Genomic DNA, 27,314 nt, shown 5'->3' with positions numbered 1-27,314 from the left:
ACACATACTAAATCATCCATGTATGATTGTATCTTTACTCAGTAGTATAGTATGGCTGGACTCTTTCAGTTTCAGTTCCATCATGTATTCATTTGTTTTAATACTTTTCTTTTCATCTTCACCTTATCTTCCTCTACCTCTAATTGTTTTGTAAGACACATCATCCCTGGTCTACTATTACCAGACCTCTGCAAAGCGGAAGATAATGGTAAACAGGCAGGTCAGGTCCTTTGGCCTTGTTCAGCACAGCACAGTATAGAGCAGCTCTAGTTTCCTCTTGGTTATATAACCGTGCAGGCCAACTGCCTTTGAACCCCCAGCAGAGGTTAAATTAAATTAAGCTTATCAGGAGCATCCTGCTCAGTGCAGGAACACAACATGACTACACTAGCAATAGGCCAACATCTAGGCCATTGGAAGGCACTTATCTGTGTCTGAATCATTAAATACTGACACTCTGCTGTGATGAGTGGTGTTTGAAAGCAGACTATCCAGTGGTTCACCTTTGGGTCACTATTTCACTTCTCATAGCCAGGGTTCAGTTCACTATTGTATGTTCCTGCACCTTGTTTTTTTAATCTAGGTAAGGCGAAAGTAAAGGTCATTAAAAGTTTTGTTGATGATTGGAAAACAGTTTACAGGAGAAACTGTCAGGGAAGGAGACCACATGACAAACATGCTGGAGGAAATAGAGACCTTATTTGACCTGTGGATACATTTAAATCCAAAAGAGTGTGCAGGAGGTCATGGAAACATCTTGAATGCATGTTTTTATTTAAACTTTGCATACGTGTATAATTTATAAAACATGTACAGAAAATTAAATGATCTAAATAACAGAACCTACTTACTTAATCAGTGCCTGTCCTCAGAATTAAATAGAATTCTGTATCAAAACAACTCTTACAGATTTGCGGGCTCCTGAATACAAATACTCAAAAAAATTGTTTCATTCATAAGATGTGGGAATACATTTTTCATTAAGTTTTCTCCTGAACATTTTCCAACGTACAGTCTAATTTATATGTAATATGTTTAGTTCACCTTGATCTAATGAGCATTTTTGCTTGAAAATTAGCAAACAAATGGTTGCTGCTAAACTTTCTTACTGTTCCTCACAATTATTTAATGTACAGCTGTGATTATACGTTTAAAGATGTTAAGAAGATATAACATAACCAGACTCTGCAAAGATTTCTAGAAAATATCAGACACTTAATTGTTGTAAATAAGAAAAAATAAATAAGGACTTTCCCTTTGGGAACACAGTATTGTTGAGGATAGTGTACTAATGCTGCAGTTCCGGTTCGACATGCCAGAAGGTGTCATTGTATCATATTACTAGGGGCCAGAGGCTGCTCAAGAAAGCTGACACTTAAAAAAGACATACACTTGTTGCCACTGAACAATGATGGTCCTCATGTAGAGGTGAACTTAAAACTCAACTCAAACAGATAATAATGCCACTAGATTCAACTGTGAATATTTGAAGGTGTTAAGCAGATAGAAACAACCACACCAGACGGGTTTTCCTCCAGTTTAGGTGGCCTACACAGGGTATTAATGTTAAGGCCCAGGATGTCACATGACCCATGTCTGGGATTCAACAGCATTTATACTGAGGGCAAATATGAAGACTTTAATAGAACATGTCTCTCTCCCATGGCCATATACTGTTGAGTTGAGCCATCTAGTGGCACAATGCCAGGTGTTACACTTGGAATTGTTCAGCTGAAGAGAAGAGCATTAATATTTAGCAGATTTAGTGTTGTATAGGTGCTATACGTAAGAGTAAATCAGTGAATCAGAGTCTGTGATATTCCTTCCAAGCTTGGCTCTAGAGGGGTTTCAGAAATACTGGGTTAAACCTTCAGTTCAAGCTGTTCATATTCCTGCAAAACAAGGCTCCAGGTCCTGGTGATATCCTGGCAAATAAATTTTACTTAAAAGTTGTTTCGTCTTGTAGCTATGTCATTGGCAAAGATCATCAGCTGACATGCACATTTGTTTTTCTCTGTGTAGATAATGGCTCTGCAGTGTGTGACAAGTGCCTTCACCGGTACAGCGGCCCACACTGTGACGAGTGCAGTGCTGGGTTCTACAAAGCCTCTGGAGCTTGTGTCCCATGTGACTGCAGTGGAAATGCAGACCCTCAGGATCCTGCCAAGCTCTGTCACCCCGACACTGGCCACTGTCTCAGCTGCATCAACAACACAGCTGGACCCCAGTGCCAGCTCTGTGCTCCCGGCTTCGTAGGGGATGCTAGAGCTCATAACTGCACCCGTCCATGTAAGACCAAGTTACAATATACTGTGACATGCGTTATCATTGCCTTTGTGAAGAAAGAAATCACACATGGTCATCATGGATAGAGTATAGATACATACATACATACATAGATATTGTACATTCATATATCTGACCTCTTATGAGATGATACAATTCTTTTTGTATGCTTCTAGGCATTTTCTACATATCTTTTATATGTAGGCAGAATGGTCATGTATTGACTTTTACTTGGGTAATTATTTTAAACCTTCTGGTGGTTCACTGTTAGTTTTGCACCACATTTAGCAAGTCAAAACACAGACGTGATGCTCTGATCCATGTATACCATAGATCATAGCAATAGAAGAAGATAGAAGTTGGAAACAGTAGATTTACGCAAGCTCCGCTTCCCATCTTTTGTCTGAGCTTTAAACTGACTCACAAAAGCTCAGATGATGGTGTTTGTTCAGCTGTCACAGTGGAGGGAGCTGTTGACAAGGTTGGACATTCAACTCATTCACTGTTGTTAATACTTAATACTAATTACACAAGCAGTATGTTTCCACTCCATTCATTGTCAAATAAAAGTAATATAAGACAGGGCAGGAAACTCACAGGTGGAAATAATGTTTCTTTTAATTGCCCCCATGAACCGCTGTGCAAAGTACAGAGGTCCCAAAACAAGCTTAAGTAAACAGACTGTAGCATTTGGTGTACACTATTTTAGTTCAGAGACTGAATCCTAAGTGTGAAATTACAGTCCAAAAATGTAAAGTAGTTTAGACAGTGGTCAATGAGAAAGTGTCGGAAATCTAAATCAAATGCTCACTATCGTGTAAAGTGTTTAGAGTCAGTTAAATAAAATGTAGTGAATGAATTCTTTTGAACAATGCCTACAAATAATGGCAAATGACACTGGCAGACACACGGGGTTATCTTATTCAGAATACAAAACTACAAATAAAAGAAGGTACCTTTAATGAATTTCTGGCACGATAACTGCAATGTCAACATGACATGCAGCACTACAGGATACCATATTGTTATTGCATTAAAAAGAAACCACAAGCCCAGGAAGCAGAAGTGGTGCCAAACAGTCAGGCATTATGCCACATTCTGGTTTACACAACTGGTTATCAGAAACCCACACTTTCTGACACGACATACACAAATCAGTACTTATGAGCTTTTAACTGTTAAGAAGAAAAATGGAATATCTGTAGTTATGTATTTTTGCCACAAGGTGTCACTAGTTAATTTCCTAAAAAGTTTGTAAACAAAGTCACTCACAACTTATTTGTGGCATTTTTTTTCTCCTCAGCAACCCGGCTCAGTCCCACCCAAGCAGTTACAACCACAACCGAAGTCCCTACATCCAGTACATCATCCACATCTCACACCAGCACCACTTTTACTTCCAACACAGCTGTAGGGATTCCAGCCTCCACATCCAGCAGCAACACTAGCACCACTCTGCGCACTGCCACCACCACCCAGGCCCTACTGACAAGCCTGAACAGCCCCACTGACAACACCACGGCAGCCCTGACCGAAGTCTCCTGGACACAGTTCAACATCATCATCCTGGCCGTGATCATTCTGGTTGTGGTGCTGCTGCTGGGCTTTGTGGGAGGCGTGTACACCTACAGGGAGTACCAGAACCGCAAGCTCAATGCGCCCTTCTGGACCATCGAACTGAAAGAGGACAACATCAGCTTCAGCAGCTACCATGACAGTATCCCCAATGCTGACGTGTCAGGCCTGCTGGAGGATGAGGCAAACGAGGTGGCACCCAATGGTCAGCTTGCACTCAACACGCAGGGAAATTGCTACAAGGCTTAACGCTCCATCAGCCCCCCGAACCAGACATCTAAATTTACCCATGACACAAAAGCTGCTGGAAAGGATCAAATCCAAAGCTCTTTCATGTATGACTGCTTATTGTTACCCTGCTTGTCTGCGGCATTCGCAACACTTGGCACACTGACAGAGAAGAAGCAGATTTGATCAAAGATGTGGAAAAGAGACGCAGAGTTTCCACTTGAAACGTTTTCCTTTTTATATATGATTTTGTGTGGAATGGGCGATCAGTGAGACGGGATCCAAAGAAAAGTTTTGTTTTGAGTTGTGCAGATTAGTTAGGGTAATTGGCATGGCGTAAGACGGGTGCAAACCATACACCCGTTTACTGAAACAATGATCCTGACACAAGTTAGAGGACTTACTGGTGCAAAGCATTTCAGATATTTTTTAAATGGACGTGACTGTTTAAGTTAACTGGATCACTACTACAGTGATCTTAATCTGAGACAATGATTGTTATTTAATGAATTTTTATTCTGTTCTTATTTATTGATTGACGTTTCATTCTCGAGAGAAATGCTGCACATGTATGACGTGTTTATTCATGGTGTTTTGTGCTGTTGAATGGTAATTTAAATTGGCCAATAGATTTTCCTGTATAGTTTGTGTGTTTGCGGAGGGAGTCAAAGGGGAAGCTGAGGACTGCTGACACAAGCATTTTAATGACCTCATCTTTTGTTGATAGCTTCCTGTCTTTTGTTAAAGCGTGCCAGCTCACCTGAAGTATTTAAGAGGAGTGTTTCTGTCAAAGAAACAGAAACTGTTATTTGTAAACTCTCACCACTTGTCACTACTGCAGTGACACATTCTTGGCTTGCATAAATACTGTATTCTCATCATTTAACCTGCTCTTTGCTGACTACCTCAGCAAAATTTGAACATACCATTTGTGAAATAGCTCCCATATATGCAGAGGGTGAGTTCTGTGACTCCTACAATAAGACCATTTGACCTCTAAAATGATATTAGTGTTGATACTGTTGTTATGGAGAAGAAATGGCAGATAGTAAAATAATAATGATAATAATAATAATAATAATCAGCTTTCCGGTTGCTCTTATTACCTATACTGAAATTGCATCAGCTACACCACTGAGTTGTTGTAAAATCAGTGCACATCACAACTGATCCTGGATACAGATCCCATGTTTTCTGTGTTATTTAGGCTACCACTGGTTGGGTGCGCTTCTTTTTACAACGGTGAATGAGTAAAGCTAATTATGGAACTAACTCCTCAGGTACTGGCTCTTTCCCTAATGTGATCACCTGTAAATATTATTATTGTACAGATGAATGTGAATAGTAGCACTATTATTGTACAGGTAGAATACTGTGTGTCACTCAGCCAACTCTCTCACTCTCCAGGGTGTGATGTTGCAGTCAGCCCACAGCTTTTTGTATTTTTTTTTTTTTCTTATCCGCAGTGGACAAATATACGCAGCTGCAGGACTAAGATGCACCCTTGACTCATAACAGTGGATAAAAACAATGTAAATAATTCCCCCAAAGTCAGAGCTCAACTCTCAAATAAAAATGGGTTTAACTGTTGTCTCTCTCTGTGTCTTACGTATCACCTACATATCTCACATATAGCTGGTCTTCAGTTTTGAAGAGCCATAGCGGCCAGCAGCAACATGCACTGAATAACAAATGGACAAGTGGAAGGATTTGAGCAACTTTGGATGTATGGATGTTATTTTGATAAGTGACACCTGTCTAATGTTCACCCTTTGCTCCCTAAACTGCAGGTTCTCTGTATTGATGTCTTAATCCAGCACTTTCGAATGCTTCTGCTACAATTTAAACCCTCTCAGCACACAAATGCGTAATGTCTTGCTGACAGTGCCCATCGGTTTGACCACTAATTGCACCACATCTTATGAAAGAAGAATATTTGCTTATTCCCTTTTTTGTTGTTTCGGGCATTTCCCAAAGATGTCATGTGAATATTTTAAATTGTGTTTAAGTTTTTTTAAGTTGTGCTTTCGGAGCATGGAGGACGTGTTCTGTACACTTTTTACTACATAATATGAACACATTTTATGCAAACATTACATGATCAAGTAGTTATATGGGGCAGTTTTGAATGGATGATGGAGCTATAGATCCTATTTCCAGTGTGTAGAGGTGGTGGGGAGAAGTTTGATGAATCACCTGCCCTTGCTGTCTGTTGCTTGATTCTCAATGGTAGGATTTGACAACCAAAAGGCGTGTGGATGTTTTTACATGATGTGGTGATGTTTAGATTGGTAATCTGTGACTTAATCTGAGACTGTGGCACACATTATAGATAGATCAGATGTCTAAACCACAGTGTCTAAACTCAAAAATGACCCTGGCTGGTGTGGGCATTGGTGTGTGAATGTGTGTGTGCTTGTGTGAGCGAATGGGTGGATGTGTCTCTGACTGTAAAAGCGCTTTGATTACCTTTGAGTAGATAGAAAAGCGCTATATAAGAGCAAGACCATTTACCATTTAGTCCTTACGTGGAGGTGTTTCTGATTGTATCTACACCCGTTCAATTCTGGGGGGGATTCTTAGCTGTATAGGTCCAATTATTAATACGTAATGACGTAAAAAGAGACATGCTAACCAAACTATTTCAAGCGAGGGTGTGAGAGCCACGATATGTCTTATAATAAAGACGATTCGTTTGCATTCTATGGAAAATTAACCCCTATGATGAGGAAGTTCGTGTCTGAGTCTCGGCACTCGGCGAAACTCGTTTAAACCGAGACTCCCTGCCAGTGCCGTGGTTTTCAACGTGGGCGAAGCCAAGCTGATAAATGGAGATGCTGGCCAGCTGAGGCGCAAATGGGAAGCCAGCATGGAATCAAACAGCTGCTGTCGCTGCTGCGAGGGAGGAGTGGAGGCAGGGCTCCAAGGGCACGACACTTTTATTCAGTTTCTCCGCCGGAAAGAAAAGCGACTTCAACGAATGGCTCAGTTCATAGCCGTGGCGGCTATTTTGCTCGTTTCGGGAGCTCTTGCTTTGGTGATCACGGTGGGACTCGGAGGACGATGCCCCCAGTCACCGGACTGCCAGGTAATCTTTAACGTTACACCCGTAAATACTGCGTGTATAAATCCGTACAGCTCTCTTTTCGGTGCTTCGGTGAAAAGGTGCTGATTGCGAAATATGGATTGTATTTGAGTGCACCATAGTTCTGCATCAACCTGCGTGGTTTATTAAACTACACAACAGGTCGATAAGCCCTTATTTTATTATGTTTTGGTTATGATATTTGCGGTCATATGTGCTTTCTAAGTGAGGGAGGTCAAAGTATATTTCCTCTATCCACAGGCGTTTGCAAAAAAATCTGGCTACAACTTTGACCAAAGTACGGAAGTTCAACGAAATGTTCCGCAGCTTCTGGCAATCATGCGCAGCTCGCGTGAAAACCCAGAACCATAACTTGTTAAAGATTTATAATATATGAGGTGCAGAATTACAAATGAGCGCTAAATGTTCCCACCGCCACCAGCATAGCTGCTTTGTAGTTTAACAAGAATATGCTTACGTTTTTTTTTATTATGAATTATTGCGTGTGACAGTTGTCTTTGAGGGGGTGAAAGTAGCAGCGATGTCAGTCTTGAAATGAAATGGCTGTTAGTTTCGTTGCTTAGTAACAGATCGGCCCCCAGTGTTCCCGCTGTCTTCTTCTTCTTTTGTTTGTTTGTTTAAGTTTTTAAAAGAAAGTCCTGTAATTGCGATTACATGTTGTACATCAGTCAATCATTTTTATTTTATTTATATGGCGTCAAAAGGCTGTTATTATTGATATTGCACGTTTTCTTTAAAATTTGTTGTCAAATTATTCCCGTGGATATGTTCTACAGATGTTCCCTTATGTATGATGTGGTAGCTGCATTCGTTGTAAATGCCGTATAATTACTTATGGAAGTGAAACAGTCAGTAACATAATTTTTCATTATGTTGTTTTATTCTGCATTTATTGTAGTTTGCGTACTTTTTCATCCGTGTTACGTTTGATTCTTTTTGTTCCGTTGCTGTTCGTCATAACAAATGTTGTTGACGCTGCTTTTTTACAGGTGAAGATGCAGCCTGACACCATTCCATCAGGTAAATATCTTGCTCAGTGATCTGGAGACAGTGAAAGCTATATTGATTTATTGCCAGGAAATAAGAAAGAAAAAAAAGGCCTGTGTAAAAGTGTACAACAACATTTGTCTTTAATTTCTTGTAGATATCAGCGTTAACAGTAAGCAAACTTCAAAATCTCAAGACCAGGAAGACCTCAAATATCCAAGCGCCATGCTAACAGGTAAAACACAGAGATTTTTTTTTATACTTTTCTTCAAAGGCACCAAATGCATTCAAGGTTTGTAGAGGAAAACCACCAAATGTACTACTGACTGTTTCACATATAAACCACAAAGCCACAGAGCATTACAGTGTGAAAGCATTACATTTCTGAATCATTTTGGAAAAATGACTCATGACTTGGTCATAGAAGAAAAAGGAAAAGCTCTCTTTAAACTTGTTTGTTTTGTTGAGTTGGTTGATGGTCACTGATTCGATTTGTTGTAGTTTTTTTCTATTCAGTTCACTTTGTATAAAGCAAATTCAAGTAAAAACTTTTTATATTTCCTAAAGTATTTTTATAAATATAAATTTTATAAATATGTTCTCAGCTCTACTTAAATATGACATATGATAAGCGTCAACATTCAAAACCTCACTTTTCCATTTCTGTTGTATTCCGTAGCTCCTAGAGGCAATAACACCAATGGGGAATATCTTCAGTGGGATAATAATACTGGACACGCTCACTGTAGTGGAGGTTTCCGCTGCGACCAAGGAGACCTTGTGGTTCCCAGAAAAGGCCTCTATAGAGTCTTCCTGCAGATAACCTACGAGTTCGGGGATGAAACGTGTGAAGAAAGTCAGCTAAAACTCAACAGCAAGGTGATACTCTACGCAAGCAACTACCGGCGCGAGGTCCCGATCCTCTCAGCTATTGACACCGTACAGTGCAAGCACGGTCTAAGTAAATCCCTATACACATCTGGCTTGTTCTCCCTGGGAACCAATGACAGACTGCGCGTGCGCTCATCTTATCGAAAATATATTGCGAAGAATGAATACCAGGTTTTCTTCGGTGCAGAACTTCTTCCTCAATAATGTGATGAGGCAGTCGCAGTCACACTGATCTGATCTCAAGTTTGCTTGTAGTACTACCAGTGTAGTTTTATGGCTGAATTATACTATTACAGCTCTTGAAAAGTACACACTCGCCAATGAATTCGCAACAGCCAGAAGCTACAAAAGAAGCTAGTGTCTGCTCAACAGCAGGTTTGCTTTATCACAGAAGTTATAAGCTGCATTGTTTTTAATTCAGTGACAACAGCTGACGCAGACAGCTGACACAGATATACTATGTAAATTATTATTGTACTATAATATACTATACTACATACATTTAACAGCATAAATAGTTTCTTACTTGCACCTTACATCTGTAAAAACACAGCTCATTAAATATATCCTGCTACTTATTTTAATAAATATTTGCATTTTTATCATAATCTTTCTATAGAAAGAGCTGATTACTGTATTGTCAGAAAATTAGAAGTGAGTTTATCATTAAATGTGCACGTCTATAGACTCTAGTGATGGGCCTTTTTAAAATGTTTTCTGACAGTCTGGTCCAATGTGTATGCAACAGAAAAGATAGAGCCGAAAGCTCTTGTTAAGCGAACTGTGATCAAAGAGATGATCAAGGAGGAATTTTGTATTATAGGCATGGTTGTTTCCTTGCAGTGAAGGTTTAATCTTTTGAAACATGGGCCCTGCGGGAGATGAGTACCCAGAAGGCTTTCTTCTGACAACATGGGGAAGCAGAAAGGAAAGAATTAACAGGAAGTTCAGAAATAGCTTATTCAGGTGATTCATACACTGAGTAATTTTTACGGTAGCACTGTCTAAACTGTATTCCCGTGAACGAGATTGAAACTGCTGTGCTTATTCAGTGTGCATTATTACAGTAACTTCAGCACTAATGGAGTATAAAAGCCTCTCCAGAGGGCTCCATACAAGACTGTTGTAGAGTTTTCACTTGTGTGTGCCTTCATGTGTTGTCATAGCCACCTGAGGTTGATAAGGCAGGTTTGAGGAATAGTAAAAACAATTCAGAGTTACTGGCAGTCACACAATAAACCCATCCCACACCCACACTGTTCTGCTGTGGGCCTCTCACTGTGTCATTAATATGGAATGCCTACAAATGTGTTGAAGTAATATTTGAAAATGTTGCTGGCTATGTGCTTCATCACGTTTAAAACAGCAGCGTGTCAGTGTTAGCAGAATGCAACTGACTCATGCGTGGAGTCAGTCTATGGATGGGGGAGATTATTTTCCAAGATCTGCACTCACTTCATTGCTAATGTCTCAAAGTTGTTGTGAAACTAATTTATTAAAACTGGATGTACTGGAAAAGAGAGTGCATAGCACTTTGGTAATGTCTACCACAGTGTCTTCTGCTTTGTCTGAAAGCAGAGCGCCACATGTGACTCAACATGTAGTAGTCTGCTCAAGATCTGGTGATGGAAAGGGGGAGGATAATTTTTCCACTGCCATATTTATATGCAGCCCAGTTTCACATTTTTTTCCCATGGGGTTTACTTTAAATGCATTAAAATAAATGTTTTCTCTTTAATTTTTTACATCCAATGTTCTGTTATTTTATCTATGCCTATGTATACCTATTTAACAAGCTTAAAGATACTCTCTTTTTGTTTTTAATTTAATAATTTAATTAACTGCTTGCAGGACATAGTGTAGTCCTAAAATGGTGCTAATGCGATTGGATTTTTCACTAATTTGTACAAAAAATATCATATAAATTGTGAACTTTTATATCTGTGTATGTTTGTGTGGGTCTGACTGATGCTATTTTTAGGGGCACACTAAGCTCAAGACTAGGAAACTGGAGACAGGTGGTGCAATTCCCAATTAGGGAAACACTGATTTTGGAGTGGTTAGGGTTAAAATGGGATCAGGGTTAGGCACTAAGTTGAGATGGTTAATGCCAGGGTTAAGGGCTAGGAAATGCATTATGTTAATGTATAGTCTCAGAAAGATATAAGCCATACGAACATGTATGTGTGCTGGGCTGTAGGTCATCTTTTTGGTACAATAAAAAACCTGAATGAAAAGACAAAAAGTTGTATGGTTTTCTTGTCCATAATAAAAATGTATTGTTTCGTTTTTTCACTCTTGAGCCTATACCTCCAATTTTCCATTTGGCAATTCTTAGCAGGCATCTGTGATTTAAAAAAAAATAAACAAATGTAAAAATCTGTGAGTTTTTGTTCCCACTGTTGAAGAGGAACAGTCAAGTTGTGATGCAGCCATTGATTCACCAGACTGGTTGCAGGCATAATATGGTTGTAGTAAGGTTTCCTGTAGGCACAGTTCCTGTGGACTGCTGGTAAGCATTGACCTGTTAGTCATAAAATGACTAAGCTGTGCTTTTGGTTTTCTCTCTTATTTTGCTCCACCTATCCTGACTGCAGACAGAGACATTTTTCCATAGTCGTCCAAAGTTTGTCAGTATATCCAGGATGATTCAGGTCTATTGGCCATGATGTGTAATTTGCTCTTACTCGTTTTAATTTGCGAAGCTCTGAAGGTTTAATACAAGAACTGTTGTTCTTTCCATTGTGTGAGATCTATTGACTCAATATTTTGAGGCAAGTGTCGTGATTGTCACTTGAATTATAGCTAATTACATTGTTTCTGTTGAGATGGACTTCAAGGAAAGGTTGCTGGACATGAGAAAGATCAAAAGCTGGAATTAAAGGGGAATTTATATATATATATATTATTATTAATTTATAACACACTTGTTGAAAATAGTCAGAAAGAAACAAAGGCCAATACCATTTTGAGTGTGTTAAGAATTCATGTAAGCAAAGCAGTCAGTTTAAAGACCACACTCAGAAGCTTAAGTGGAAGTGGGGTGCATTTGTTTTACCACAGCCATAATCGTAGGTCTTATGACTATGACATGAGAAATGGCATTCACTTGCGTCAGACAACTCTCATGTGACAGATTTCAACATCTTGATCCATTCAACTTGAAATTGCTTTGTACAAGTTGGTCACGTCTGCATATGTAGTTGATGAGCGGAGTAACAAAGAGGAAGTGAGAAGAAAGTGATGAAGATGAAGTGAAAAGGCCCAAGTGAAAACCCAGCAGAGGTCATCTTTATTTACAGTGCATATATACAGTATACTGGTCGATGTGGATGGTCTATGTTTTCTAGCTTGGGACCTTGAGGGTCCTACACAATGTCTTAACAGTTTCTAGTACTACAGTCTTGTGGACAGAGGCCTCAAATGTTGTTCCTGGAGTCTACTGGAGATACTCTTCCAGTTTGGTGGTCACTGCAAATGCGAGTGGTCCGATCACCACAGGGACCACTGTTTCCTTCACCCGACATATCTTTCATAGTTCCTCTTTCAGCCCTTGGTATTTTTTCTAATGTTCCTTCTTCCAGATGTTGCAATCACTTGAGATTGCTAGATCTGTCTCAAGGGCCTCTTCTGTCTGGCTGGTTTGCCATCACCTGCTTGTCAGTCTGTATCTGGAAGTCCCACATGATCTTGGCTCGACCATCTCTACCACCTTTCCCATTTTGGCACAGATGTTTTTGTCTTTTCAAGCAAATTGGTCAAGGTGTATATGCCCTGGCGGCTAGCATATGATACTCTGCTGTTATATGCTGTATAGTTTCTGCGGCATCTTTGCAGAGCATGCACCGATGGGCACATCTGATGCAGTAGATCCAGCTTCTAATGCTATTGTACTTAGAGCCTGTTCCCGTGCTGCCATAATTCATGTCTCTGTGCTGTCTATCATTCCTGCCTTCTCCAAAACTTTAACTTAAAATGACTCCTAGAAGAAGAATGCAGGATTAAAAAAGGGGGTACAAATCACTGGTTTCAGGTTTCCCAAAAATTCTTGTACTGTGTTACCTACACTGATTTGTTACACTGACACACCACACCATTATTCATTGTGCACATTGAGCATGTCTTTGGAGGTGTGAGGAAACCGAAGTACCTGGTCAAAACCCACGCAGACACAGGGAGAACATGCCTGAACAGACATAAATCTTTACCTTTTTTAATATCTAAAGGTATAAACCTTTTTCCTCTCTCTCTCTCTCTCTCTCTCTCTGAATTGGAGGATTATCTTATCTTTCATTTGTACTTTCTCTCTTAGTTCAGTTTTTTTTTCAGTTTTTTGAAGCACATGTCAACATTGTTTGTTTTACTTTCTTAAGTGTCTAATGATGTGCTCAAGAGACACTTAGCAGTCTTTAACATAGCTCTGATGTGTCAATTGTAGATTGTTCAAGATTAGGCATGTTTGGAACTGCAGACTAGTGTTTGTCTTTCAAGGAATGAATCACATTCAAGCACTAATGTCATCAGTGTAGAATTGACAGGAGGCAGTGCTACACATTAGGCCAGAGCGTCAGCAATGCTTTTACATTATCCATTACAATTTCTACAGCTTTGGGGCAGATGTGATATTTGTGATTGATAATAAACAATCTTTTTAGCAGTTGGAGCGTTTGACCATTAGACCAACAACAACATATGTGCTGCAATATCCTGTTTCATGTACAATATTCCTCCTTATCCACTACTGCACTGTTTTGTATTCAGCTACATGTACATATACATATATTTATATGTGGTGTTTTGCACTGTCTGTATCACTCCCAACTTTTATATTTTTTATACTCTCATTTTTATTCTTTACTCCACCCAAATGTTTGGTGGGCACACTGTCTGTGTGAGTGCTGAATATCTCTCCTGGTGTTAACAGTGAGAATTTCCCCATTGTGGGATGTTAAAGGCACATCTTTCCTTATATCATCTCATCTTCCGTACCACTTAACCCTGCACTAGGGTCGCTGGGGTTGCTGGAGTCTATCCCAGCTGGCATCGGGCGAGAGGCGGGGTACACCCTGGACAAGTCGACAGCATATCGCAGGGCGATCTTTCATTATCTCTTATCTTATACAAACGAATGACACAGAATACATGGGTGCTTGGTTTAATCTCTGTGTTTGATCTCACTCTAAAGTCAGAAGAAAGGAATTTGTGCAGCAGAGGATTTGTGCCTTTTTTCTCTTCTCATGTTGCAATGTCTGAAAGTTGTGTTTGTGATCAGTGTAGGATAAAAGTGCTAGGAAATGTCGGCCTGTACTCTGCCCAAACACAGTTCCACCCTGTCTAATTTTTCAAGAGGAGTCCGTACCCTCTACTGTTGTTGTTGTTATCTTGATTCGTGGTAAACAGGAAAAAGTAGAAGAATAAGAAAAAGTAGAAGAATGAGAACATGTCAGTAATGTTCTCCTCCACTACAGGCCTGATGCCGTCACTGTAACTCATACCAGAGCAGGTTTAAATATTTTCTGTAAAATTGCAAATTTGGCACACTAAGCTTTTTTCAGTATATTACATTTACTGTAGCGATTCAGAATCCTCTTCCACTTGGACCACTAGTGCCAGCATGGCCCAACTTTTTAATCACAATGGGAAAAAGTATGTTTTGCTGCCCTCAGAATTCTGTGACCTGCGGAATTAAACGGTAACTACAAGTGTCGTCAAGTCAACCAGGGCTTTATAGGGGTTATACCGACTAGTCTGCTTTGCGACTGTACCAAGACGCCGATCACATGACAATCACAACATGGACGCCTCCTAGAATACAGGGTTAGAGCCCAGTGGGTCATTATAGAAAAATCGATCAAATTCAAGCGGTTCACCAAGTGAGTGGAAATACAAAAGACGGAGCCCATTCTGTCGTGACATGCAGAATAAGTAAGTCAGTCCTGAAATACAACAAAAGTACTACCGCAATGTACACTCATCTGAATGCTAACACAATGTCACCAAATGACCTGTGGTAACAGAGAAAGGTAGGCTTCACATCAACATTTTGCTGGTGAATTTCATTATCTAAAATGATTAGACCTTTAGATGCTATACATGGAAAAGGCTTCGGAGAGATACCGATTTTTTTTTTTTTTTTTTTTTTTTTTCAATCCTGGCCTAAATATAGGCTAAATATATCTGTGGCACACAGAATTGAAAAACGCATGTGTTTATGTTCAGTGTTGTTGCTCTTTGTTGACATTATAGCTGTGGTTGTAGAATGTGTTATTTTTTGCTTGTTTGTTTGTTTTTCCTGAGCGAGAGCCACATATTAGAGGAAGTGTCAGACTGGCGGTGTTTAGGTGTTAATGGTGTTGCTATGGACAACAGTAGCCTGTGTTCAAGCTTCAGTTACCCTGTAGAAAGCCTCCATGGATTCCTTTGTGTGAAACACGACATGTATTCAGGTCAACAGATTTCCTTGTTGAAAAGAACTATTTCCTAATCTTGTTCTAAACTGTGTTCTGACGAAGATGTGGTTTTACGTTACTGACTACTCAATGTCACTTGACTTCCTCGACATATTAGAACACTTTAAAAGTTCCAAAGTTGTTCAACCCTAGTGTCTTTACAAATGTATCTACATTATTTTTGCATTTGTATGATATTTTGTCACAATTAACAAGTGACATATTGAATAAAGACCAAACATTTGATTGGAGTCACTGTGTCCTTGGTCTTTGATCTGTGACTAAATTCCATCACGGAGTTATATTTATGTCAAATGACATAAGGCTATAGTGTGTAAGTAGTTTTCTAATGTGTATTTATCATTATATTTGTTGTAAATAACAATACTGCACCAGTCTTTCAGGAAAAGACAGAATTATAATTTCTTCCATTGGGTGTATTCGGTAAACCCATGTCGACACAGTATTTGAGGTTTATGACCTTCTCACAATGGGTTTGAGACAGTATTTGTTTGATAATCCACATGAATCCGTAACCCAAGTGGGAGGGAGGGAATATATTGCAACAGGAAGAGATATTTCAGTCTCTGATCTTTATAAATAATAATAAAAAAATAAAATAAAATAAGTATTTTTCCTCATGGCTGTGTGTATTTTTAATGATTTCATTTCATTTTCATTAATTAAATCCATGTAAGGACAGGTTCAAATAAGTCTATGGTATAATCAGGTTTTTGTTTATAAATTGAAACAGATTTCAATACAACTGTTGAAAGGTGCGTTCTCAAAACGTTTCCACTGTAAGTCAAGCTACTATATCAAACAATCAAACTTTTTTTCTTTGCAGTAATTCCTTACAGACAGTCTGTTACAAACAGGCAAAGAATCTGATTTGAGAATGTCTCACTTTGTGGGTTGTGGAGGGAGCGTCTGGAGAAGGAGATATCCCGAAGTGAGTGATAATCAGTATTTGTGGTGCGTTCAGCCTTGTGAAACTGAAGTCAACCTGTGTCTGCATCCTCTGTATCACAGTTTATGAATGGTGTTATTCGTAACCACTGTCTGTAACCGACACAGCTGTAATCATTCTCAGATGATCAGATTTAACATATCTTGGATGAGTCAGGCTCATTCAACATGTTCTGTCACAGTCTCACAGTCTACACCACACCACACTTTTAGATTTCTCTCTCTCTCTCTTTTTTTTTTTTTTCATGACCACTGATTTACAGGAATCTCAGCCAGCTGTCTGGGAACTCTAATGTCATGATGTCTCTCCTGAGCAACCTTTTTTTTTTTTGCTTTTTTTGCTTTTTACTTTTTTCTTTTACCAAAACTCTAAACAAAATTGTCTGTGAAGGTTCTCAGTCATCCAGGTCATGGTAATCCAAAAATATGCACAATTATTTTCCGCACTATAAGGCGCACCGGATTATAAGGCGCACCTTCAATGAATGGCCTATTTTAAAACTTTGTTCATATATAAGGCGCACCGCATTATAAGGCGCATAGAATAGACGCTACAGTAGAGGCTGGGGTTACGTTATGCATCCATTAGATGGAACTGCGCTAAAGGGAATGTCAACAAAGCAGTCAGATAGGCCAGTCAAACTTTATTAATAGATTACAAACCAGCGTTCTGACAACTCCGTTCACTCATCTCGCTTTGTTCCCTCGGAAACTCTTTTTAGTCTTCTTTACTTGGCGCAGGTCATCTTGTTGCTTCCTCCACTTCCGCACCATTAATTCGTTAATGTTAAATTCTCTCGCTGCTGCTCTTTTCCCGTATTTTACTACGTGACTGATCGCCTTGAGGTTAAACTCTGCGTCGTAAGCGTGTCTCTTAATAGGAGCCATTTTGGGGTCTTTACATAAACACACAAATGGAAATGAAACGTCCCGCCTCGCACAGTCATATATCCCAGCGTGCACCGCGCGCTTTTTCTTCTACGGGGGAAAATGAAGTCGGCGGCTGCTTACCGTAGTTGCGAGACCTGTTGTGGCTCAATATTGGTCCATATATAAGGCGCACCGGATTATAAGGCGCACTGTCAGCTTTTGAGAAAATTGGAGGTTTTTAGGTGCGCCTTATAGTGCGGAAAATACGGTACTATGGTAGTGTACGCTGTTCAGTGTAGTGAGGAATGTACAGACTTGTACATTGGGGAAACAAAACAACCCATCCACAAGCGCATGGCCCAACACATGAGAGCCTTAGAGGATACCAATGTCAAAGTCCATATATCTAGGAATCTATCTGAATCAAATAGACAGCCAAAACCATGAAACTCAGAACTCAGACCACATAGAGACTGTGCAGACCATCAACATTCTAAAAACCAACATGAGAGGAGTTATGTGGAAGAAGCAAATAAATCATTAGAGACAACACACAGCACAGAACATTGACCCTGTTGTTCAATCACCACCTTCTGTGGCTAGCATCTTACACCCTGCTACTATGTGCTGGACTGTGTCAGGGGCATTTTTGTACAGTCTGTACCTTGGGTCTGATCTGCTCTGGTAGATCTTGGCCTCTATGGTTCTTGTACTTATGGCCTGTTCTTGTGCTTCCATTATTAGTGCCTCTGTGCTGTATGTCAGTCCAGCATTTTCCAGTGATTGGTAGGTTTTCACGCTATCGGCCATGTCTTTAATTCAACGTTGGTACATGTCATGTGGGGGCTTGTCCCTCTAGGTTGTCTGTTCCTCTTCTTCTGCACACACATTGGGTTTCCGTTGTCTGAGACGTTCTCTTAGCGTTTCATCATGTGGGGCCATTTTCTTGATGTGCTCATGGATTTTTGATGTTTCTTTGATGCTCACCAGTCCTCGGCCTCCCTCTTTCTTCTTAGTGTAGAGTCTTAGGGTGTTGAACTTGGGATGAAAACCTCTGTGCATGGAGAGGAGGTTTCCTGTCTTCATATCTGTGGCTTCTATCTCCTCCTTTGGCCAGCTTATGATCCCAGCGGGGTATCTGATGACTGGTAGTGCGTACATGTTGATCGCTGTTGTTGGCCTTGTTCTTCCCATTCAGCTGACTTTTCAGCACTTACTTTACTCTCTGCAGGTATTTGGTGGTGGTTGACTTCCTTGTGGCCTCCTCATGGTTTCCATTAGCCTGTAGGATACCAAGGTACTTGTTGCTGACTTTATGTTGATTTGAGCAGTCGGCTTTGAGTTGGCCTCTAAGGTTGTCTTCCACATTCCTATGGAGTTTGGGATAAAGGCCCTTAGGTTCCTGTTAATCTTATACAGTTCCAGACATTCCAGTATCCATGTGTGTGGTATTAAATCATAGACTTTCTTGCAGTCATTCCAGGTGGTGCTCAGGTTGGTCTGTCTGCTCTTACAGTCTCAGACAACTGCTCTATCGACCAGTAGCTGTGTTATGACCGTAGTGGTCATAATTTGCATGTTTTGTTCTTTCTGTTGTGTTGTCCCTCCCTGTCCAGGGGGGGAGCTGTGCATATATTGGATATTGGAGGTATCCAGTCTTGATCTCTGTTGGTTGATTATCTAATAACGAACCTCCAATTAGTCTGTTTTGTCATATTAAAACCTGTCTCTGAAGGGAAGAATATACCAGTCTGAATGAGTCACGCACCACCCCCATTCACTATAATGAAGTACTCAGCATTTGTGAAAAGGTTTCACTTCAGTGTGTATCCACCACATTTACTGCGACAAAATTTAAGGACACGATTCCTTGGTTGTATATTTCAATGCCACAAGCTAATACACTGCAGGGCAGCTACCAAAACTGCTTTCTGAACAGCCAGTCAGACTGATGTCTGATTCATCATGTTGCATTATCTGAAAAGCTGACAACAGAGGACCAACTAGTTATTTTTGGAGTTTAGAGTTCTTTTGCTAACATTGTCTGTGTTTTGCAAGCTTGCTGCCAGGGAAGTACTAAACTGACCGGATTAGCTTTGCCAGAATCAGTATCTGCTCTCTGTAAGTCATTTAAAAAAAAAAAAAAAAAAAGACCTGTGGGAATTTTCTTCCTCATTAACTATTGTGCTTAGTTGGATCACATTGTGTCAATGGAATTTACTACAACTTCCTGCTGTTCAACATTGACTGTCCTGTTTTCCTGATATCCTGATACTCAGTTCAGAGTATCGATCAGTGAGCAATACCACTCTCTTTTGGTCCCTTCTATTTATTTTTAAACATGTAGCCTTTCACCAAAGGCAACATCTTTTTTCCACTTGGTTGTACTTTCTCACTGGTCAGGGCCAGTAGATTTGTGTATAAATCTTTTGCCTGATATAAACACATCGCAAAGCCAGTCTGAAAACCACCACTTACTGTTGTGTATTTTGTAAATTTAGATGTATTTCTGTTTAAACTGCTGCTGTTTATAGCAATTATCTACTCTTTATAAAAGGAAACAGATACATTACAGGTTTAACTGCTTTACAGAGTATTTGAATGCCATTTTGCATAATTGCTGCATATAGAGAGTGATACCACAGATTATGTTATGATACCGCTGGGTACTATTAGTGGGATCAGCCCTTTGATTGCCATGGATTTACAGAGAAATTCTTCACACTGATCACTAGGTTTCACTTGACACCTACACCTTGACTCCACTATTTCAGGCACGTACAGCACATACCTGTGCTGTACATGGGCTGACCCACACATTAAGTCTGTTGCGTCACACAATACAATGAAAATTTCAGGTTCCTCTGTTCATCACATAACGGCTGTGTTGATGTACTTTAACAAGTATCTGTAAGTGTAAGAATACAACAAGTTTTTATACAGACAACTGACAGGGACAACTAAGTTAATTCTCATGCTGACATGGAATTGTGCAGAATCTTAAATATTTCCTCTCATTGCATATGTCTTCTTGTGTTTTCAAATTTTTTTAAATCTTCCCACGGTCGGATTCTTTCCAGGTTTCCATTTCTAGTCTTTCATCTTCCGAAATGTTTGGAGTTCTCTTTCGATGATGCAAAGAACAGGATCATTGTAATCTCACCGCCAACGCTCAGTCAAACTACACGTTATCTGTGTCATCACAATGGTTGGAATGTACATGGCCTTGTTTGCTGGTTGTTCAGAAAAGTGCTGCAGCAATTATATTTGAGTTGTTGTGAATTCCTTCACAGACGGGTAGCTTATGCAAATATGTAAACCAAAACTGAGAATAGAAGTTGTTTACTTACACTGGCAGTGAATCTTCAATGACCGAACTGTGTTGAGGAGGAAGGAGATTTCTATGGAAATATAGTAGGTTTAATGTTTTTATGACTCGGCCCAAATATGGACATGGGATGCTCAGTTTGAAAGACATGCTGCAGTATCAAATAATCAGACTTTGCAAATAAATCTCTGCCATGTTGAATCCCATTATTCACTATCTTACCTAACTTATCTTATCTAACTTATTCATTAACTGCTGCTGAAAAATCATTTCAGAGCAGTTTATATTCTACAGACATTAACAGATTCTTGGTTAGCAAAATCCTTCTTCTTTTGTGTGTGACTTCCTGAAAGGTGAAGGTGAATGCTGACTCACAGTGATATTTTGCCAGCTCTGAAGCTTCAAGGCCTTATCAATACACACTTCTTGAAAAAGACAAAGAGAAATACTTCCCCCACAAAGAGATGGGACTTTTTAAAAAGACACACATCTATTTGCACCCTAAAGAGAGTTACTTTTGCCTTTGTTAGTTGAAAAAAAATAAAAGAAAAATAAATAGAGTGAAATTAAAATAAATAGTCATTGTACTAATACAAAAGAGTCCGTTTTAGTTTTTTTTGTTTTGTTTTTTTTTTGAGATTTCAACACCATTGAATCATTCTCCTGTTTTCAAACAGAACCCTTCACCCACAACGTCATATTCCCTTACAAAGGGGAAATGAAACACCGGTGAAATACTGCTTTGCTGAGCTTGTACAAAATTGTTGCTCTTAAGGCCTCAGTGATACACTGCTGTCATCCAAAGGTCATAATCCCTTCCTGTACAGTTAAGCCAGAGCAGTGACATGTACATTAAGTAAAATGATTGATGCCCCATTATCAGCACTTCATAAAATAGGTAGACTACTTCATGAAAAGCTGGTAAAATAGTGCCACTCATTAGTTCTTATAAAACCAAGACTCCTGCAGCTGTGGCTCATTAGGCAGAACAGGATGTCTGTGATCCAGAGGGTTAGTGGTTTGACACACCAAAGTGAGTGTCCTTGTGTGTGTGAATGGGTAGATGATGCCTTGAATACAAACAGGTGAAAAAGTATATAAAAACAAGATCATGCTCTATACTTAGCAAGACAATAAACCTTTCCAGGTATCTCTCATGCAGGTGACCCTGAGCCATCCCTATGTGTCCCTCTCTCCATCCTGTTCTTCCTGTTGTCCTCTTGTCCTCTCTTTTTCTGTGTCTCTGCCTACTTGACCTCAAATAGATGGATCGTGTGATATGTGCTGGGCTTCAGCTCAATGTCTCCAGGGAGCTTAACACCCTCAACTTAGTGCTTGCTCTGGAGGTCTCAGACTCTGGGTTCTGTAAAAAGCCTTGAGAAGATCTGCATTGTTACTGACGCTATATAGTATAAGTAAAACAATGTCACAAAACATTAATTAATAGTACAATTCTTCACTGTGAAATGCCCAAAATATGAATGTTTTTGAAATACAGCATCCACAAACGTGAGTTTTTGTTAAATAAGTGAATTGTGCATAGTTTTCATTCAGATGGTGTTGTTTTGACACTCTTGTCTAGTCATCCCGAGGAGCCACGTTGTGAAAGCAGAATGGGGGATGTGGGATTCAGAGAAGCAAGCTGGATCCTCACTCATTCACTCTTTCTTTCCACTTCTTGAATCAGCTGATTGTGGGGCTTTCCAGCTTAACTACTTTTTGTTTTGTTTTGCGTTTTTTTTTGGATGATTTCTGCTCTGTTTACCTACAGGCTTCAGGTACAGGGACCAAGTTGTCTTTATCAGGGTTTGTTCACATGTTCAGTAATTAACTCCTTACATTTGATGCTATATAAGTTGATATATATACATTTCATGGAGGTGCTAATGTAACATTCAGTGGTCACAGAAAACTTTGTATTTCATCTTCCACAGGCTTTAGTGTATGCATCATATATTCTTTTAGATATTTTAGTTGGGTCTGAATGAAACCTGGCACAACCACTAAAGTCTTATTTCTTAAAAGTGAAATAGCACATTAACCACCAACATTTGTTTTCATATTTTTTCATATTTATATATTCATATTTAATATTTTTTCATATTTTTTCATTGTTTTCATATCCTGGCCCAGTAAATTCATATTGGACTACTTGCACACATACATTTGACAGGATGAATGTGTCATTAAAGTGTGTGTATGACAAATCTAAACATAAGCATACGGGTAGTTTATCTGGTTTATCTTCATTCCAACAGCAGGCAGAGAAATCCATGAATGGGGCGCTGCTTGAGGGGAAATCCATGGGAGGGACCACCTGGGTTTGTAATACAAAGATAGGCAAAGTGATGTCTAGGAAACCCACAACCAAATGAGTTCTGGGACAATCACGGGGCTGGGTAGAAGGAAGAGGGGGTGGAGGTGTTTGTGTCTAGGAAACGTGTATCATATCCTGTTCCTTTCTTTATCAGGATTCGGAACTCCGCTGTTGCTCATGTGGTTACTCATCAAGAACGTGTGCTCTGAGACACTGTTTTGTATACAGTCCAGACTTAACAAGGTTGTACACCAGTCTTGTGGAGGCCCTCTGTGAGGGTATGCTAATAAGACACAGCAGCACTTTGAGTTACATGAAAACATCAGCTTGCTTACAATACAACTACCATATTCCCGATATCATTTTAAATCCATTTTTACTTACATAGTGTGAATAAAGATTATCTCTAGACGATTTGTTATGGTTATGATTTGTCCTGTGAGCTCCCTCATGTCAACATTTACCTGAGGAGACTCACTACTACTCACCCTTTGGTTGGATAATGATTCCTGGAATGTGCAACACGCCGAAGTGTGGTTGGAGTTTCCTATTTAAATGTCGTACTGACATCACTCTGGGTAACTGGAAGATCTCCTACAGTTAGCCTGACACTGGTGTGCCCAACAATGTAACTGAAGCTGTGTTTATCGTTAGTTTGAATTATCTCCAAATTTATTTACTTAACGTAACGTAACTGTGCACAGCTACACCACTGATTTTAACTGAAAATGTTGATATATGAATTGTAACCCAATTTAATGCAAACACAAACAAAGCTACGATAGTGAATGTCTGCATCTTATGGAACAAAGGTGGAATATGGTAAATAAATATTAAACAAGCATGATTAATTGAAATGGTCAATGGGACAAAAGGTATTTTCTCACCCACTTTGTCACAGAAAGCTTTGTTGATTAAGCTCTCTGTTTTGTTGACAAAGAGCCGGACTCTTCATTTAAACACTCTTTGGTTCACTCTGGTTAGAAAATGCTAGTATAGTCACATGTGGGATTGGGGTGATGTTTATCGATGTGTTTTTGATTTTGGTCAGGGCTTGGGGTTTTCTTTTGAGATTTCATTTTTAGCAGGGACTCAGTCTATATGCTTAGCTTCACTTATTTTACTCATTTCTTTGGTCGCCCCCCTGAGTGGCGACCAAGGTTACAAAACATAGCCAAATGTATTAGTAAATACAGCGAGGCCAGGGAAAATGTGGATTATCAGATCAAATTAAGGACAATTGGAATTGACAATGATCCATACAAACTAGTATGGATTTGGAAAAGCGGATCAGCCTCAGTTTCAGTTAGTTCTTCACCTTTTTTTTTTCTTTTTTTTTAATTTTACAATTTAATTGCTTTTAAAGCCTGTGATTCAAACTAATGCGGCTAATCTCCATGCTGTCACTTTTTGCCACTCAGTGGCTGTAACCATGGAGACTTTGTTTGCTGTGACGTCACGTGCATACCCTCTATTCAGATGGAGAGTAGTTAAGTTCACCACTTTATATAGTTTCTGCAACATTTACCTGTACTTTTTGTACACTGAGCTGCACAGCACACAATCTGAACTTTCCACCACTTAGAAAACTAGCCGCTAATGTAGTATGAAAGAGTTTATCAACTACAAGTGAAGCTCAGAATTACGTTCAGTCAGGAAGACTACACCGACTACATCGTCACTCATTGACATCCTCTTCCTGCTGCTGTGATCAGCTGACTATGGGAGTTTCCACTGAAACAGTTCACATTTTAGCATGACCTCAGTCAGTCACGTCGCCACTGTCAAAGTTAGATGAGTTTCTCTTCTGATGTCATTGCTGCTGGTTTATTATCCTCATCATTAAATGGATCCACATAAATATTTGCATGGTAAAAAGACGGCAACGGGGCGTTCTTAAGAAACCTAAAAAAGTGTTTGGGGTGAACAAGTTTCTGACTCAGTTACACATCCTTTTTCAAGTTTGAGTTTCCCTGATGCTCCAGCTGTATGTGGGGCGATGACACTATTCTTCATTCCTCTTGTTGTTCATTTCCTCTCCATCTGTTCTCTCCATTTATTTGTTTTCATTTATTGCTTTTTTCCTGGACTATGTGTGTGTGTGTGTGTGTGTGTGTTGGGATCAGGGTTATAAATAAGTAGCTGGTTGTTAACAAGCCTTAGTCATGAGAGTTTCAGGTTGCCGACACAACCATACATTTTCCGTATTTCAAAATGGAGGAAGCTTGGATTAAGCATCTTTGATGCTTTGATGAAGCCTTTATGTCCAGTTGGTCTGGTTTCACTTTGCTTTTTAGATGTAGCATTGTCTGACCTTTTCCCTTTACCTCATGTGTCAATAGTTGGTAGATCTTAGATGATCCCTCCTCTTAGAAACATATTATTTCCAGACAGAATATGGTAATTGTGACAATATTGTATTTATTAGTATAGGCAACAAAAATCGATATAACTTCATAGTAACACGTTATATTGTCATGGTAGTCTTATTCATAAGGTTTATTACGTTGTTTCCTGAGATTATTCTGGAGCAGTCACCGTGATTCACTTCCTTATTTTTTTATTTTTTTTCCTCCTGTGATTAATTCTTTCATTTCCTACTCCCTCCCCTAAGCACTCCCTTGTGGGTGAACAACAGCCACACCAGGCAAAACTATTTTGACAAATGGAATATGAAACAATATGAGCCCAGAAAAAGTACGTCAATACATAATGAGTCTGTCCGTTTCTCTCTCTCGAGAGAAAACACAGGGATGCTGATGCATGCTTTTATCTCCAGTCGTATTGACTATTGTAATGTTCTCCTTTCTGGTCTTCCCAAAAAACATAAATCCTTTACAGTTACTTCAAAACCCAGCAGCAAGTGTGCTGACAAAGACCAGAAAGAGAGAACATATTACACCTGTTTTAAGATCGCTGCACCCACCTTTTTAGCTTAGCTTTTAGCCAATCTTAAATGTCTATTTTAGCTTTATTTTAGCTATTTTAGCTTGATTTATATACGCTGGACTAACACTATATTTATTTAGTTTATTCATGTATTTAATGTTTTTATTGGTCTATCCAGCGTATATTTTTATTATTATTATTATTATTATTATTATTATTATTATTTTTATTATTTTTATTGTCGTTTAATCTTTTCCTCCAACTCTAGTGTTTCCTCACTGAGGACCGTCCTCTCTGGGAGCTGTGATGACGCGGTGGGGATGGTCCTGGCCCAGTGGGATGGGGGGGCCCGGTCACTGCCTGTGGTTGTGGCATGGACTCCTCCGTCTGCCTGGGCTGGGGTTGTCCCTGCCGTGTTGTCCCTTCTCTCAGGGGATGTGATCGACTTCTAGTGTGGACGGTCTTCTGTGATGCCGTCTCCTCACTAGTCTGTCCGTGCTCAACCATGTTATTCCTTTTATCTGTGCTTTTTATGTCCCTGTGCTCCTTTGTGTGTGTGTGTGTGCGTGGGGGTGGGAGGTTTCTGTGGGCTTGTTTTATATATGTTTGTTTGATGTGTATAGCACCTTGTTTTGCAATACATTTGTATGGAAGGTGCTATATAGATAAAGTCGATTTGATTTGATACCTGGGTGACATTTGAATCAACGGGAATCAAGCAGAACTCTACATACATGAAGGCTGCTTTTTGAATTTGGAGAGGTGTACACCTGAAACTAAAGCCATTAAAACTTTGTCTAGTCTTTTATCACTTTCTGTAATGTTTACAGACCAGTCATGTTGCAGTGAAAGGCTATTTGACTTGTATAACTAAATTTTTCATAAAGAAGTGGAAATGTGGGAACCAAAAGAGAGTTGGCAACTTCGCAATAATGTTCTGTTTTTGTATGCTGAGCGTGTGCCCTGTCTCTAGCTAAGAATACATGAGGATAATGAAAATGTAATGTGTTTTAGAGCTTAAAAACAGGAAGTTATTACAATTCTACCTTTATTGGCAAAAGCAGGCAAAACATGTCAACGTCATTGTTGATCAAGAAGAAAAGGTTATTAGGTTTAGACTATAGTGGTGGATCAGCAGATTTTAACAATCCTACATCCATGAAATCAGCTTAAACATGTGGACAGTGGACGTGCTCCAGGGATATCACTGGGTTACTAGTTGTTTTTCACTTCATACCTTACCTGAATAAGTCACAGAAAAACACAAGAATCTTGTACTAGGTGTAACTGCTCGCTCTAATGCTGGAGCCAAAAATAAATTCAGTTCAATTCAATTATATTTATATAGCGCCAATAACAATACAAACTGTCTCAAGATGCTTTACAAAAACCAGCCTGCAACCTCCAGAGCAGCATGAA

At 39.5% G+C, this 27,314-nt stretch overlaps 2 protein-coding genes across 2 annotated transcripts in view; both read left to right on the top strand.

Annotated features, from left to right (window-relative positions):
* LOC125011836 (multiple epidermal growth factor-like domains protein 9) overlaps positions 1 to 5,679 on the top strand; it is a 29,348-nt gene extending 23,669 nt beyond the window's left edge. The window contains exons 5-6 of the mRNA XM_047591249.1: positions 2,023 to 2,289; positions 3,590 to 5,679. Coding sequence (XP_047447205.1) covers positions 2,023 to 2,289; positions 3,590 to 4,110 — 788 coding nt within the window. The 3' untranslated portion in view covers positions 4,111 to 5,679. The remainder of the gene's footprint in view (positions 1 to 2,022; positions 2,290 to 3,589) is intronic.
* Positions 5,680 to 6,745: 1,066 nt separating this feature from the next.
* On the top strand, positions 6,746 to 11,318 carry LOC125011837 (tumor necrosis factor-like). Its single transcript, XM_047591250.1, has 4 exons — positions 6,746 to 7,177; positions 8,185 to 8,215; positions 8,340 to 8,417; positions 8,862 to 11,318. Exons 1-4 carry the CDS (start codon positions 6,959 to 6,961, stop codon positions 9,275 to 9,277), a joined length of 744 nt encoding a protein of 247 aa, XP_047447206.1. The 5' UTR covers positions 6,746 to 6,958; the 3' UTR covers positions 9,278 to 11,318.
* The last annotated feature ends 15,996 nt before the right edge of the window (positions 11,319 to 27,314 follow it).

This window comes from Mugil cephalus, chromosome 8 (assembly GCF_022458985.1).
Source record: "Mugil cephalus isolate CIBA_MC_2020 chromosome 8, CIBA_Mcephalus_1.1, whole genome shotgun sequence".
NCBI classification, from domain to species: Eukaryota; Metazoa; Chordata; class Actinopteri; order Mugiliformes; family Mugilidae; genus Mugil; species Mugil cephalus.
This window is presented reverse-complemented; position numbering and strand designations above follow the sequence as displayed.

Excerpts from the sequence above, each read along its gene's own strand:
- LOC125011837 (XM_047591250.1), top strand. The coding sequence starts at position 6,959 with ATGGAATCAAACAGCTGCTGTCGCTGCTGCGAGGGAGGAGTGGAGGCA. Across the intron at positions 8,216-8,339 it reads GCCTGACACCATTCCATCAG|ATATCAGCGTTAACAGTAAG; the intron begins GTAAATATCTTG and ends AATTTCTTGTAG. Across the intron at positions 8,418-8,861 it reads TCCAAGCGCCATGCTAACAG|CTCCTAGAGGCAATAACACC; the intron begins GTAAAACACAGA and ends TGTATTCCGTAG.